A 15,951-nucleotide genomic window follows, 5' to 3' on the forward strand; every position below is an offset into this window, starting at 1 on the left:
TCACCAAATGTGGATTTCTGTGGTAGACTGAGTTGCACATCCCCAGCAGGTGATCAGATATATATATATACACACACACACACATAATTTTTTTCTGTTTTGTTTCTGGCTTTTTTTTTTTTTTCCAGGCAATAAGATGTAAAACTCCATGAACTGACTGGATTAATGAACTAAAGCTGCTTGCCATGTGGTCAGGTAAACCCTCCAGCCCTTCCTCATGCTTCAGCATACAGAGAGTGAAGAGCAGGACTATCCCTTTCACTAACACCAAGACATTTAATCAGCTTATCTGTATATAATCTAACCACATCTTTGGTGACCTTCAGATGTCATATTTTGTTATTTCTTTCCTTGCTTTTAGATCAGTATTTTATAAAGTCCCTTTGCAGTTTTTATGAATATTACCAATATCATATTGAGTAGATATCAGTTGTAGGATACATCACAGCAACATGTAGACCAGGAGTGCATAACAAAGTCCAACAAAGACAATTGTAAGGTGTTGCACCCCTGAAAAAGTAAACCAGGAGTGCAGTAAAGGCTGAGATCTTTCACTGAAGTCAGTGGATAAAAGCTTAAAGAACTGGATCTTGTCTATCCTGAAATTTACTTACTATACCTGTGGATACTTTCATGAAGATACTTTCACGAGTATCTGCTTTCTTGAGATCACTGTTGAGAATGTGATTGTCCTCTCCATGACTGAAAAGCCTAAACAGCATCTTAAAAGCAAAACCTGAAATTACTCTGTGTGTAAAGTACCAAATGGTGCTTCATCAGAAACATGGAGGATATTGCAGCCACTGAGGTCTCTCCCCCCACAGTGTGGTTGTTTGGAGCAAGGCAGAACCAATTTTATGACTTCAGCACTAGCACTGACTTCTTAGTGAAAGTTTTGGCATAACCCACAATCTCTACCCTTATTTTCTTCTGTCACACCTAAATCAGATTTCATCAATTCCTATTTATCTACTAATCTTGAAGAGGGAGAAAAGGCTGTGAAAGAAAGCCTTGAGTTGTGCACCTGGCCCATAGAAACAAGTGCAGAAGCCACAATAAGCATTTCCATCTGCTAGAGACTAGAACACAGATCTGTTAGACTGCTCTACTAAAAACAGAGATGTGTATTCCCACATGGTGCATGTTGTGGGAAAATAATAATAGTAATGTGGTATAAAATCACAACTCCTTATACAATGGTTTTTTTTATATGTCTGTAGTCAAAAAGGCAATCAACATAAATGTGATAAAGAGAGAGAACCTGTAATTGTGATCTGTCTGTGGCAGTGATACTGGATAGAGGCAGTTACTGCTACTGGCTATAAATTACTGGTTAACTCTGTATTTAAAATAAATTCCATTAGAATAAAACATCAAGATACAAGTTAGCTGTGAAAACTATTTTCATTGTGGCAGTCTGTAGTCAAAACTTTTATTTTTCCTATGAGGAGACAAAATACATTTTCAGAAATGTTACATTTGCTGTATATACATCTACCTGGCTGAGAAGAAGATGTCCTGTAAATTTATTTTTCCATGCTGAGTACTGCAGCTTTAGCCCAATGACAGTCCTGTACTATGGAAAAATAAGTGGAAAATGCAGATAATGTTTTGAATCAAAATTGTAAAATATAGCACTTTCTTCATGATTAGAATGCAATCTTATTAAATTTCTCATAGAAATATGATTATAAGAAGAAGAAGAAAGAAAAAAAAAAAGCTAAAACCCCCCAAATGAGCTAAGCAAAAATGCCAACCAAGCCCTAATAGATGATAAATGCGGCTAATTCTGAAGCAATCACCATGAAATAAAATCCCTAAGTTTTAGAGATGCGTAATTATTATGAACTCCTGTTTGGAGATCATTCTTCTCTACAGTCTGTAGCATTTAGCACCTGCTCCAGAAACGTCTTCTACAAATAACCATTTTCTGTTTCAGATAAAATTTACATTGAAAACTATCTTGGTGCAGCTGCTCAGTTTTTCTACAATTGTGAATTGCCAAAAAAGGAACAGTAATTCCTTGGGGACCTCTGAGTTAAATCCTTTTTCTGTAACATGATCCCATGTCGCGAAGCTGCGATGGAAGTCCATTATTACTGCTGGCTGTTCTTCTGCTCAAACTGAGAACTGAGAAGCCTTTTGTAGATGATCCTTGCTCCTTTACAATTTCTGTGGCTTTGTAGTTCCATAATTACTGCCTCTGATGGCACAGTGCCCCAAAAATGAATACTTTGATAATTTGCTGCTCTCTTGTACTCCTTGTCACCTCCGGTGTTCCAGTGCACCACCGCCCTCCTGTGAAAACTACTGTGAGAAGAGTAAGTAGATTTCTGCAATACTCTGTGGCTCTGCTGGGCATCTCCATGTTGTATTTTCCATTCAAGTTTGATGTGTTGGACATGTTTACTGTACATTAGTTATTGTTTCTGATTAATGCAATGCATTTCTTTTATTTCATAAGGTACTGATTCAAGTGGAATTCTTTGGATTTGTTTGGGCACAGGGTTGGTTTTAATACTCACTCTGTTCACCTTAATGGTCTTGTTTAAATGGAAGCACCTAAAGCAACTAAAAGAAAAACTGGAAAACACAGGTGAATAAATAAGATTCTTCATCAAATAATTTTAGATTGTTGTACATTTTAGCTGATCTTACCATGTAAAAACATTGTGTATAGTCCAGATTCTGAAGACTGTCTTTGTTGGATTGTTTGGTATTCCTCAAATAGTCTCCATGAAGTTCTCACAGTTATTAGGGGATAAATATCCAGATGCTGACTCGCAAAAGCAGCAATTTCTCTTTGTTGGTTCTGGATCCTGTCAGGATTGTGTTGTATATTCATACTTGGCTTACTTGCTGCTGTTTGAGAAATCATTTATGAACACTCAAAAGCAAAAAACTTTGTAAGGGTTTAACCCTCATTGAATGCAAAAGGAATTCTTCCCAGGCAGAGGATACACATTCAATAAATATTAGCTTTTCTTTCATTTTACGAGACTTTAAATAATTTTATTTAATATTGTAGTCTGTAAGAAGCATATGTGGTATATTTTGTGAGAGTGAAAAAAGGTTTTTTTCCATTTTACAAATACTATATTTTTGAGTTCTCAGATAATAAATAATAACTGACTAGAAAATGTGTTGGATTACTTCAATGCTTATTCTGAAGTAGAGGGTTGTGTTGTCATAGAACAAAAGATTATCATATGTAGCTACATCTTAAAACTTTCACTGTATCTTAAAATTTTCACTGAGATTAGAACACAGTTGGACCATCATGAAATCTGGCTCTTTAATAGCTTTGTTTAATATAGCATGATGTATGTACTAAATTAACCTCTGTATATTTACAGACTGCTCTGTGGAGCCGAGTCATGTTCTCAAGGCTAATACTGAAGGCAGTGTGAATACAGAAGAAATTAGACACACACTTCCAAGTGAAACATTAATGTATTCAGTGGAAGAATGCACTTGCAGTGACTGTGGCTTGGTAAAACCTCAGACTGGCTGTGAAACTTCATTTCCATTACCAGCTACTGAAGAACGAGCTACTGTTCTAGTTACCACCAAGTCTTTTGATTATTACAACTACGTTCTGGGTGTTGGATGATTGGGAGAGAAGTGTATTGGTACCGAGTAATAATAAATTAGTTATTCCAGTATAGCTGTTAACCTTAATACTTGCAGTCAGTGGAGAAGGTAGTACATCATCCTTAGAGATCTCCCATTGTGCTTGCATTAATATTGTTATATTATTTCTAATTCTGGTATTTCATTAGCCAAGTATTTCTACATTATTCTCAGGTACTCATCTAGATATTGGAATTTTTAATTTCAGAAAGTCCTTACATAGGACAGCTTTTTCTGCCTTTAGAGACTGTACCTACTTACAGCAGATACGTACAAAATAAACAAGTTTGCAAATATATGTTTATGTTAGACTCAGATCTTGTGCCAAAAATTACTTGATGGTACACAAGGACTGTTCCAAGAGGCAGAAATGAAGACCTACAGTACATCCCCCGTCTTGGAAAGAGTAATTTCAACACTTGAAATCAGAGTGTTCTAAAGATGGATTGTAGAGTCTGGAGGCCCCTGGGTTCAGAAGGTATCCCTGGGTCACCCTAAGGGAGGTTGTGGTTCTGGGGAGCACAGATCATACAATCACACAATGTCCTCAGCCAGAAGGAGCCCACAAGGTCCACCGGAGTCCAGCTCCTGGTCTTCACTGCAATCCCTGCAATTCCATGTATTTTCTGGTGGTACAGGCTTTCATTTCAGTGCCAAGTGTTTTCACACTGAGATTTATTTCTCTTTTACTATTTTTTTTTTACTTACCCTTGTTTTATTTACAAGGATAGGTGTTTAGTCATGCTAGACTACTCTGTGGCCTAAAATTAGGAATATATTTCTGTCACCTCGCATTCTGAGCAATAATGTTACTTTCCTAATATTAGGCCACAATTTTATTCCTGGAAAACTGCAACAACAGAAGCAACAACCACACAAGCAACCACAACAACAATCGACTTTATTCGTAGCTAACATCCTACTTCAGGTTCCTGCATGAATGACAGAACTGAAGTATTTCATCGCAGGAAATCTACGAATGGTCAGTGCAGCATCTTTGGGAGGCCCACACAAAGTTGGGAGTTCGGGGCTCTGTGTGGTTTCGGCCACACAGGGCCAACACCTCTTAAACAGGCCTAGAGACTTATTAATTTGTTATTATCATCAGTTTGTTTTTTGTTGTTATTTAACGACCCTTTCCCGAGCTTTCACCCAGCACAGCACAGGCGGCAGCAGAGGAGGACAGTTTATCTGCACGTTTCTCACCCTTCCTCTCCCGGTGTGGCGTTCCGGCCCCGCGGGCCGGCTCAGCCCCAGCCTCAGCCCCAGCCCCAGCCCCAGCCTCAGCCCCAGCCCCAGCCCCAGCCCCAGCCCCAGCCTCAGCCCCAGCCTCAGCCCCAGCCCCAGCCTCAGCCCCAGCCCCAGCCCCAGCCCCAGCCCCAGCCCCAGCCTCAGCCTCAGCCTCAGCCCCAGCCCCAGCCCCAGCCCCAGCCTCAGCCCCAGCCCCAGCCTCAGCTCCGGGCCCGGGCCGCGCGGGGAGCCCCGGGCCGGGAAACGCTCCGCGGCGCTCCCGGGGCCGCGTTTACCTTCCGGGGCGCCGGGCGGGTTCCGGGGCGGGCGGTGGCTGCCGGCCCGGCCGCGGCTGTGCGGGAGAGCGGCGGCTCCGGCGGACGGGGCCCCGCGGGCACCATGAGCGGTGAGTGCGGCCCGGCCCCTCCGCCCCGGGCCCGCCGGGCGCTGCGGGGGCTGGAGCGGGCAGAGCCTGCCGGGGGGCCCGGGCGGGACTGGCACTGCCTGCCCTCCTTCCCCCTCGCTGCTCCCTGGTGGGACACTTGGGTCTCTCAGCACCACACCCCGTTCCTCGTTCCGGCTCCCCGAGTCCCCCGGAGCGGTGTTTTACCCCGTTTTAGACCCTAATTCCTGCCCTTGAGCGTGACACTGGCTCACAGCACAGGTGATGCTGGGCTCGGGCATCTGTGCTGCCTGAGCTGTGCGAAATCATAGGAAATACTCCCGAGGAAATAGATGAGCAAGAGAAAATAGGAGTTAAAAAAATTAAAAATATGAACTCAGGGAGGGTACAGTCGGTGGGAGAGGTGAGAAGCACAGAAAAAGGGTCCCTGTTGTTGTGTGTCCCTGAGTGAGGGCTGTGTCTGTTTGCATGTGGTGATTCCTGTGGCAGAGGGAAGTGGTGCGGGGGGTGTGCTAAATCTTGAGGGTAAATGTGTGCTAAATCTTGAGCTTTTTGAGGTATTTCACAAGGAAATGCTTGAAGCTTTGCATGAGAATTGTGACCCATAAATTGCAGGAAGCAGATCCACTTGAATGGGCCAGCATGGAGAGTTATTTGTTAGGATGGAGGTGAAAATTCTAATAGGCTTTTATTGTAGATGTAAAGTATAAGCGGTATTTCTTTTTAATATGTATTAAAACATATTGGCAAGGTTTTGTTTGGGGGTTTTTGAGAAGGGAGGTGCTTTAGTTAAAGATTTGATGGGTCTCTGTGTACATCTTCAGCAATGGAAGTTGCAGACAACACTCTGCACCTGAGAACTGGATCATGTATTATTCTCCCACCCTGATCTAATACATGGTGATCTTTGTTGCAAAGGCAGCAAGAAAAAAAAAAACCTGAGGAGTTAACTGGAGTAACCAAATGCTACATCTTTTATGGGGAGCAGCAATTTCTGAAAGAGAAGTAAAAAATAAAACTGCTTCACTTGTATTTTTCTTCGTTTTGTTCTCACCTTTACGATAGGAAGAAAATAGAAGATTTTTGTGGAAGAGATGAGGCAAAATAAAGATTATTGTAGGGAAACCTGTTGTGAAAAATTCAAGTAACAGTGAAGTCTTTCAAAGCATGGGAAAAGAAAGTTTCTTGAGTGTTTCAGATCTTGACACAGCATAGACTAAATCCTAAATACAAAAATACAAAATACAAATCATTTTCATATGGGAAACCTCAGCCTGCCAATGATGAATTCAAGCTGGGAATACCCTTGTGCAAATTCATGCAAATTAGAGCCTTAATCTTTCTAGGAGACTAATCTTTGAGAGCTCTGCTTGGATGCTGTGACTCAAAAGGCAAGGTAACACCTCATGTGGCGTAAAGCTTCATCGTGTAGGTATTATTATTACCTTTAATCTTCTTTTTTTAAAGACAATGAAGAGATATATGTTTATGAGAAAAGAAACATTTAATTACTTGAAACAGAGTAATGCCTAGGGTGACATTAACAGTAGTGGTTCAGTTGCATGGTAACCACCCATTTATAGCCACTGCCAAGAATTATAGGGGTTTTCCAACAATTTCAGTTAGACAGCAAGGTAACCAAAAACCCCCTAATGTTGAACTTTGACAAACATTACTGTTATACAATGCTGTACAGTATTTTTCTAGAATAATATAAGTCAAACTGATCAGAACAGGGAAATGTCTATCATTATCATGCTTGTTTCAGATCAAGGAGATGGCTCATGTTAACATCTCATCAATTTTAACCATATACTTCTATTACCTGTAATAGCACCGTCTGTGCTTACTTCTGTGTCCAGTTTTAGCCCCTTTAACTAACAGAGCTGTTCCTAAAATAAAGATGCAAGAACTTCTTTTCTTAATAGCTATAATTATGTTTAATGTTTATTTTCTTTAGCTACACTGTATTTCTAGTGGATGTGAAGGTAACTTCCTGTTGATGTAAGCATCACCTTAATATTACTAATGCTGCTTACTAATTGCATACTCATATTTTATTGTACAGTGCTGAGTAGGCTAAAGTTTAAAGGCAAATAATACAAGGATACAAGATTTATCTGCTTGTCAAGAATTGGGGCTGTTTTCATTTGTTTAATGACAGCTTCAAAAATCTTAAAAAGCAACTCATGGTGGGGGGGATGAGGCAGTAGAATCATAATGATGTAGTATAAAGTAGCATTTAAATTAGGTCTGTGTTTGTTTTATCTTAAACTTGTGCCATCAGAACCTGTATCAGAGCAAGCAAAAGAGGATTGCGGTCTGAAATTTTGCATTCAGGACATAAATGCAAGTTATGTAAGAGCGATAGGAGGTTTATTTATTTTACTTATGTGGTGCCTGTGGTGCTGAAGAGGGCTTTACCTAGGAGGAACTGGATGAAAGTCCTGCTTTCCTTGTACACCAGTTTGCTGCTGCTGTAGGTGTGGATGTTTGTGTCAGAGTATGGAGAGAAATTTTTTTTAAAAATAGGAAAGCATGACCTTGAACAACAGAAAATGAGGAGGGTCACAGAGGCAGGTGCAGTACCTGAGCCTATTTTAAACCCTTTTTGACTGAGTAGATATTGGTGGGAGGAGTCTATTTAAGTTTCTTAGTTTTTGCAACTTTATAATTATGTTTTCACAATTATTTTTAGAGTCACGTATGAAGTTCCTTTTTTTTGCAATAGTCTAAATACAGCCTTTTTCTGGGTAATGCTGTTTTCTGCATTCTATGTTTTGTATTTGTATGTGTGTGGCTGCAGTTTTTATTGCTATTCTGAATCAGGAGAAGGGTATTTTAGTCAGTTGGTAATACACTGTTAGTCTTTAAATCAGCTGGAGTTGATCACACTTAATTGGTGCTCTTGTCTGAAAATATGTTTTTTTTCTAAGGACTTAGTTTAGAAAATGAAAATGTGGAAGAATTAAATCTTCAATAGAGTCACTAGAGATTTATTTTTACCTTCCACCTACTTGAAACAAAACTATCATAAAATAGTACCATATTTTCTAGGCTTGTTACAGAGAAAAACATACCCTCAGCATGAAAAGAGACACAGTTTAATCCTTCAGTTTTTAAAGAAATTTTGGACTTTGTGAATATTCTTCTTCTTCTACCTGTAGAATTTCTGTTAAGCAACAGCAGTAGAAGAATTTAAGATGTGAATTGAAGAGAAATCTCAGCTAAGCCCTCAGCAGGCACTTTATGTGGCCTCATAGCCCTATTAATTTTGAGGGGGATCTGAACTGCTTCAGGAATTATTTGTTGTAATATCCTGCAGTCACATTGTTAGTAGTGCAAATTTACAAGTAAAATGAAGAGGGAATACACATTGCTCTCAGTCTGTGTAAAGTCAAAGTTGTTTGGTATCATAGGCTTTAGTGGTTTAGAACATTAATTAGTATAGTGAATATCAGTAGGTGTTCTGTATTCATACATTTTTTTTTTTAATATTGATTATGGTTTGAAATCTAGTTGCAAACCATTTCTGTTACTGAATAGATACAAAGAGTCCAAAGAGATGTGAATTAAAAAACTAGCATGTGTTGCATTTGGATGCCAAACTTGGTCCATCTACTAATAGTTTCATTTGATAGATATTTTTCTGGTCATTAAATTACTAATTGCATGCATTTGTTCTGATGTTGTCTCAAGCTATTAATATAAAGAAAAATATTGTGTTATGCCTCTTCTTGCAGGTATGTGGGTAGTGCAAGACTAAGAGTAATGAGTTTTGAGACAACAGAGAAAATCTGCAGAGTTGTGTATATTCACTGTTACTGAACACTAGGGGTTGCTCTAAAAGTCGGGATTGTTTTCCTTATTTTATGGTGATTTGATTTATTATAAAACAAATGGACACATAGGCATGTAAACATCTCCATTTTGGCAAAGTATGAGCGGTAAGAACATTGATTATTGTTTAATAAATTGCAAGATCTGAAGGACCATAGTGTGGAATGGCGGGGATTATATGAATTTAGCCTTATCTTGACACTGGCATAACTGGCATAGTTGTTAGGAAGTTAAAACCCATTTGGTGTGGGGTTTGTTTCTGAAGTCCTGGACTGGCACTGAACATTGTTTGTGTGCACTGGAGTGCTTGACTAACAGCCCCAGACCTCACACATCACATGTCTGCACACTTTGAGTCAGAGTTCAAAATGGGAAGCACAGCGTCTTGAAAATGTGCTGTAATCAGCAAAACCAGCATTGTGAAGCTTAGTTAGCAGCTATGTTTGCACGTTTTTCCTGTTGTTTTCATTATTCTGGCATACTTATTCTGTATACTTACATGTTAGATGACTCTCTCTCTCTCTCTCTCTCTCTCTCTCTCTCTCTCTCTCTCTCTCTCTCTATATATATATATATATATATATATATATATACACACAAAGGCAGAATCAATTCATCTGGACAAATTCTGTCCTGTCCTGCTGGTTTCAAAGCAAAATGTTTTGAATGAGATTATGAAGATAGGAAATTCTGGTATTTGGACCTCACAGTGTCAGGTAGCAAGAGGAAGCACATATCTTTGATGTCATCTCTCTTTACTAGAGGGCTTAGTGTGTGGTGTTTGATTTTCAGTGTTGGGAGGAATTTGCTCATGCAGAGTTTGGATAATTGGCTTTCAGTCCATATGTACATTGGTTGTGTGTTCTTTGAGAGAGAAAGGAGAATAGAATGACTTTAACTCCAGAGATGTCACAGAGGTTTCTGATGGACGTTGTGAACTTAAGCTCAGAATAAAGAAATTATAGGGGAAATTTAGGTTATCTAAATAGTAAATTTTACAATATTCATGGGAGTTTATAAAGGATATTCCAAAAAGCAAAGTATTATGCTATTGTTGAAACAGCTTGAGAGGTTAAAGGTTGTCTTGCATAGTTCCTTATACAGTAACAAAATAGATTTTATAGGTGTTAATCATAAGAGCTACGCTGGTAGTTAAATTTTAAGGAATTTATTCTAACAGTTACTGTCTGTTCACCTGACTTAAAACCCTTTCTGCAATAAAGTTTGACAGTAAGAAGATACTCTTGGTGTTTCATTCTTGTTTTCCACTCTCTTTTCTAGTGCTGTAATGCTGTACTACACTGGTAGTTGTGCTAAGAAGCTCAGGGCAAGGTGTGCATCAGCTTGAATAATAATTCTGTATTTGGTACTGGTGAAATATATCTTCAAAGTATTACTAAAATAAGAATCTAGATTATATTTAAAAGTACTGCTGCCTGTTAGGGAAAGGCTACTTGATACCTCAAAGCAGTTTATACTGCATCATTTTACTTAGAGAAAATACATTAGTTAATTTAGTGGAATAGTTGGCATGGGAAGAAGGTTTTCAGGGCCCAAAAGAAAGAGGCTTGTGTTGGCCCAAATGTATTTAAAAAACAATTTATTTTAAAATGATATGATTTTGTTGGATTTCAGGTTCACAGACCAACGACACTAAAAGACAATTTCTTCTAGAACGGCTACTGGATGCAGTTAAACAGGTGAGAAATCCAACACACATTTCTGCAGAGCTTACTCAGAGTTGTCACTACTAGCAGGGACTGTCATTGCTTTCTCTTTAACAAAGCGTCTTGGGTTCAAACCAAGACACAAAGAGAAGGAAAAAGAAGGAAACAGAGGAAATTGTGGCTTTTACGTGGTACAACTGAGTTTTTATCTGCTAGCAAACAACTACTGTGCAGTATTTATTTAAAATTCTTGTTCTGGGCAGGTTATATTTGTAATAGATCTATTTTGAATATACTATAGAATATATATTAGGAATATATGTTCTTGTAATCCTGATATGACTGAACTAAATTGGAGTGTACTACAAAGTCTAACTTAGTTAACATTTTACAGTAGCAGCTTCTTTTCTTTGTACTAGATTTTTAGTGAATGGTTAAAATACATGTAAAGATGTGATTTATGTATGTATGTCTGTATTTGTGTCAATGTGAAGTTCAGCAAGTAGAATTTCATAGACTGGAGTCAATTTGGGAGAGCTTGGGCGGAATATGATGCCTCAGAAGTAAGCCAATAAAATGTTTTATAAAGAGTGGTTCTGTAATTGTAGCACTGAGCTGGGTAGGAGCCATGTTTGGTTTTGTGGGTGCACATTTAAAACTCAAAAGTAGTAATTTCCACTCAGTTTTCAATTTATTGAAGGATCTGCAGGTGTGTTGCTCTGGCTAGCAAGGGTATATTTGAACTGCAAGAGCAACCCATTAGTGTAACATGATGCTCTAGAGCACTTTTTGGATTCGGGCTGTATTTTGCAATGTTCTGTTTTGTGCTGCTTCCTTTTTTGATATGTTTTTGTTTCATATGTAGAAGTAGTCCAGAAAATTTATTTAGTGTAACAAAAATTCTTAAAATTTCTTAAAATCTGTTTATTGCAGTGTCAAATACGATTTGGAGGAAGAAAAGAAATTGCTTCAGATTCTGATAGCAGGTAAAATAGTCGAAGATTAACATGCTTAGATTTTGCATTATAATGACATAAAACATACAGCACAAAATATTTGACATCCTCAAAAATTACATTGTATGAAAGGTAGGTGATCTGGAGCTGAAATAACATGATTAACTGCCCCTCTAGCACGTGAGGGTGATTTCTCAAATTGATTGCCAATTCTTCTGTGCTTCAGTTTTCAATCATTATGATGAGACTGTAGGTATAAGTAGATTATACTGCTTGCAAATAATGAGATTACTGCATAGAAGGGGTCTTTCACTGCTTACAAGCTAATGGTTCACCTTACATTTCCTATTCAGAGATCTAGAATAAAGTTGCTGTATAGAAACATAGTTGATTTTCACTATGATTTTTTTCATAGTTCCTTTTACATGAATTCATTAAAAATTGTGTTGCAGAGTGACCTGTTTGTGTGCTCAGTTTGAAGCTGTGTTCCAGCATGGCCTGAGGAGGAGCCGGGGATTAGCACTGACAGCAGCAGCCATCAAACAGGCAGCAGGTTTCTCCAGCAAAACTGAAACAGGTAGGTTGCTAATTGTAACTGTCCTGTTTTAATTGGTTCATGTGTTCAGTCAAGTGATATAATTTCTAATAGAAGTTATAAGCGTTGCACCAAACTGCAGATTGTTTGTAGGATACCTTACACTTGGTGTGTTGTAGAAGTAGCAGTGAAATGTTGGTCTAGTTTAACTTGCATTCCAAGTTGCTCTAGAAATGTTGCCGTTAGGAAATCAGCATTTCCTACTGTTGCATCATGTATAGTGGCAAATTTTATTTTGAATTCTGGCAAGGATCAAGGTTGTGTAATTGTGCTGTCAAGTTTTTAAAACAACGTTTTCATTCTTGACCTTGTCTTTCTCAGTTCTTTAAATGCCATGTTCTGTATAGGTCAGTTATGTTTAACTTCTGATTATTGATGTTATTTTAGAAAGAAAAATTATATTGCTTGTATTGGTTGGGTTGGTTTTTATTGCTTTCTCCACATTCAAAGAAAACATTCCTTTATTTTTCTCTTCACCGTGATGTTTCTATTTTTTTTTAATCAGAATTATATGAAGATACTGATCAATATTTGGGAAAAGCACGCAAAAGTGTTTTAGTGGAAAGAGATACTGTTTTCTAAAGTAACATGAATTTGTTACTTGCATGTCAGCAAATTCTGGAGCCATCTGTTCCTTTGACCTGCCTTCCAATATTTTACATCAGCAGAAACATAAAGTTTTAAAGAAATCTTTTCCTTTCCATAATATGTTTCCAGTTGAACATTTGAACCTCTGGATAAAATATGAGCTCAAATGTGCTTTTAGATGTGAATTCTATGTAAAACTATGAGATTGAATCCTTTAATTTGTGTGGCTTTTTCAATGAAGTGAAAAGTCCTAAGTGCTTAAATAGCCCGAGTTCTGTAAGAATAAATAACCTATTTAACTGGTGGGTTGCACGAAGAGGGTAAATGATTCACTTTTGTTCAAAGTTATATTGTTACCTGTTCCTTTAATAAATTTACATGTAAATGTATTCAGGTATGAGCTTAGTGGTATTTTTGGTGGGGTGCTTGTCATTATTATTATTATTATATTCATTAACTTGCAGAGCCAGTGTTCTGGTATTATGTGAAGGAAGTGCTGAACAGACACGAGCTGCAGCGCTTCTACTCTCTGAAGGCCATCAGCACTGACATCGGCAGGGGCCGCGCTTGGCTGCGCTGTGCTTTGAACGAGCATTCCCTGGAAAGATATGTTCATATGCTGCTTGCAGATAAGAATCGCCTCAGGTACTGTGTCTGAGACCTTTGGAATGGAGGAAGTGTACTGACAAATGGAGCACTGGCTGAAACCCCAGGCAACCAACCAAAAGCCACAGCTGTAGTAGTACCCTCTATTAATTGCTATGCCTATCAAGTCACTTAACAGAATTTTAAAATTTTTTTTTTTAGTCGTTAAGATAGTGGCTTGTGCCTGTATCAACATGTGAACTCTTCCCTAAATCCCTTCCCTGTTCTTTCAACAGTTTTCACTGCAGCCTGGACACCATGCTTTAAGGTGCCTCTCTCATTCCACTAAAATAGTACACAATTGCAGCTGTGTCTGATCAATTCATCAGTGGTAATTGCCTGTTGCCTTTTGGAGATCCCATAATTGCAAAGCTCCAGCAGTGCAGCAGTGGGGAGCTGCAGCTGCAAATTACTGGGAAGTGGTTTGGTAGCAGTTTGTGAACCTTTTGTTTCAGTTACTGAGAATAACTTACTACACATCCTGAAATCTTAAGGTGCTTTGGAAGTGCAAAATGCACTTAAGTTTGTAAACTGAGTCTTGCCTTTTTCTCATATGTCTTCAGCTCCTTTTCTTTATGAAAATTTGAGGTATTTTCCTTTTTTATCAGTAACTGTTGAGCTTCCCCAAACCACTTGATCAAGTCCAGTGGATTCAACAGAAAGGCATTTAATTCATTTGCATTGATTAATGCATCTAGTGGGTAAGATTATTGCCCAAACTGAGTTCATTAGTACCTCTTTTTCATTTCTAGTTTGTTCCAGTCATCTGTAGCTTTCTTGCAAAACAGATTTTGAAGAAATCAAATAAAGGCAAATGAAATAAAGAAAAAGATCTGAAAACCATTAGGCAATTAGTGACTTGGATTGCTATGTCACTAATTACTCTCATGCTTGTAGCAATACTTGCACAGTATCAGGATTAACAGCAGACTGCATTTTAATGCTATTTCTAAAAATGTTTATTCCAGAATTTTTAAGACATAAATGTTACCCAAATTCCAATGGGATTTACAGAATCAGTTTACTTCCCCAATTATATGTATTGGAAACTTTTAAGTGAGTCTGTCAGAGTTGTTTACTATATAGATTGAGGGTTTTCTTGCTATCTGTTTTGTTGTTTAATTTTTGTGTGCTGATAGTAAAAATACAGCATTCTGCTACTAGAAAGAACCAGGCTTAGAACAGCTAAATTTATGTGTTCACATTGAAATAATGTGTGTTTTTTTACATCCAAATTCATAGTTTACCCGAACTATATAGGGTAATTGGTGTGGGTTTGGATGTTGAAACAGGTCATGGAATCAGAGAATATTATGATTGGAGTTAGAAAGGGCCCTTAAAGGTTGTGTAGTCCAACCCTCCTGCCATGGGCAGGGACCCCTTCCACCAGAGCAGGTTGCTCAAGGTAAAAGGAACCTTTTTGTTTGTCTTCACATGTTTTAAGCTTATACAAAACATGTATAGCATTAGGTATAGAGAGATGCTGTGACTGCTAATGCAGTGTGAGTGGCTTTTTTTTCTGCTAAATAACTGCAGAACTAAAACTAAAGAAAAAAATACTCTTTAGCATGTCGTTTTAGAACCATCTGAACAGTTACCAATTTCAGAACTGCAGGGAGTTTGTGTGACATAAAATTTTATCCTTTGGGGTGCTCCTACTTATTGTTCAGAGTTTTCTTGTCTTTCAGAAGTAAAGTATGTGTTACTATAGGACTGCATGTCTTTTTTTTTTTCCCTTTAAATTACAGTGTCTTCTATGAAGACTGGTCTTTTATGATGGATGAAGAACGTTCCAGTATGATCCCTACGATGGCAGCTGGTAAGACTTTCTCTTCAGTATTACTGTTCTTGGAAAACTGCTGCATTTTAGGATGTTACGTCTGTTTCTGGTTGTAAGGAGTTTCTCTAATACTCTCTATTTATGTGGAGAATGTGTGTCAGAGGCACAGCCAGGGTGAACAGTCAAGGTATTATCCAGTTTATTCTATGAGTTGATGGATTGGTAAAATCCTGGATGTGGCCTTCCTACAATTCAAAAATCTTCCACATGAATTTTTTGACTCTTCAGCAGTCAAGGCTAACTTAGACCCAGTGCAACCAGAGAGCAAAGTGGGTTATTCCTGACTAGAAAACGGCAATGATGGACTTCTATAATAAGATCCAAATTACATGTAAATACAGGCAAGGAGAGTAAGAGTAAGGAATGATAACAAATAATTTACTTTTCAAGAGTTCAGCCACAGAAGTGATGTGTTATTACCTTTTATACCCCTTTTCTCAGATACATGGTCACATGCTTCATTCTGCAAGACAAGGATCATGGGTGTTTTTGCTAATAGAATGTAGGAACCAACAAATACCAAAGTTGCAGTGAAATGGGTTTAAATAAAAGCT

General features: G+C 38.3%; 2 protein-coding genes and 1 long non-coding RNA gene across 3 annotated transcripts in view; 2 read left to right on the forward strand and 1 right to left on the reverse strand.

Moving 5' to 3' along the window:
* The first annotated feature begins 1,445 nt into the window (after positions 1-1,445).
* Positions 1,446-3,645, forward strand: TNFRSF17 (TNF receptor superfamily member 17). Its single transcript, XM_083872859.1, has 3 exons — positions 1,446-2,321; positions 2,465-2,596; positions 3,357-3,645. Exons 1-3 carry the CDS (start codon positions 2,207-2,209, stop codon positions 3,611-3,613), a joined length of 504 nt encoding a protein of 167 aa, XP_083728985.1. The 5' UTR covers positions 1,446-2,206; the 3' UTR covers positions 3,614-3,645.
* Positions 2,335-4,875, reverse strand: LOC310915751. Its single transcript, XR_014591213.1, has 3 exons — positions 4,840-4,875; positions 2,659-2,819; positions 2,335-2,583 (listed from the first exon to the last, which is right to left on the reverse strand). It is a non-coding gene; the product is annotated as an uncharacterized lncRNA (long non-coding RNA).
* Positions 4,876-5,184: 309 nt separating this feature from the next.
* The window catches only part of SNX29 (sorting nexin 29), a 100,468-nt gene continuing 89,701 nt past the window's right edge, over positions 5,185-15,951 (forward strand). The window contains exons 1-6 of the mRNA XM_083872687.1: positions 5,185-5,269; positions 10,742-10,806; positions 11,707-11,759; positions 12,182-12,306; positions 13,377-13,557; positions 15,306-15,376. Of these exons, the coding sequence (XP_083728813.1) occupies positions 5,263-5,269; positions 10,742-10,806; positions 11,707-11,759; positions 12,182-12,306; positions 13,377-13,557; positions 15,306-15,376 (502 nt within the window). The 5' untranslated portion in view covers positions 5,185-5,262. The remainder of the gene's footprint in view (positions 5,270-10,741; positions 10,807-11,706; positions 11,760-12,181; positions 12,307-13,376; positions 13,558-15,305; positions 15,377-15,951) is intronic.

Source organism: Zosterops lateralis (genome assembly GCF_965231275.1).
Source record: "Zosterops lateralis genome assembly, chromosome: 15".
NCBI classification, from domain to species: Eukaryota; Metazoa; Chordata; class Aves; order Passeriformes; family Zosteropidae; genus Zosterops; species Zosterops lateralis.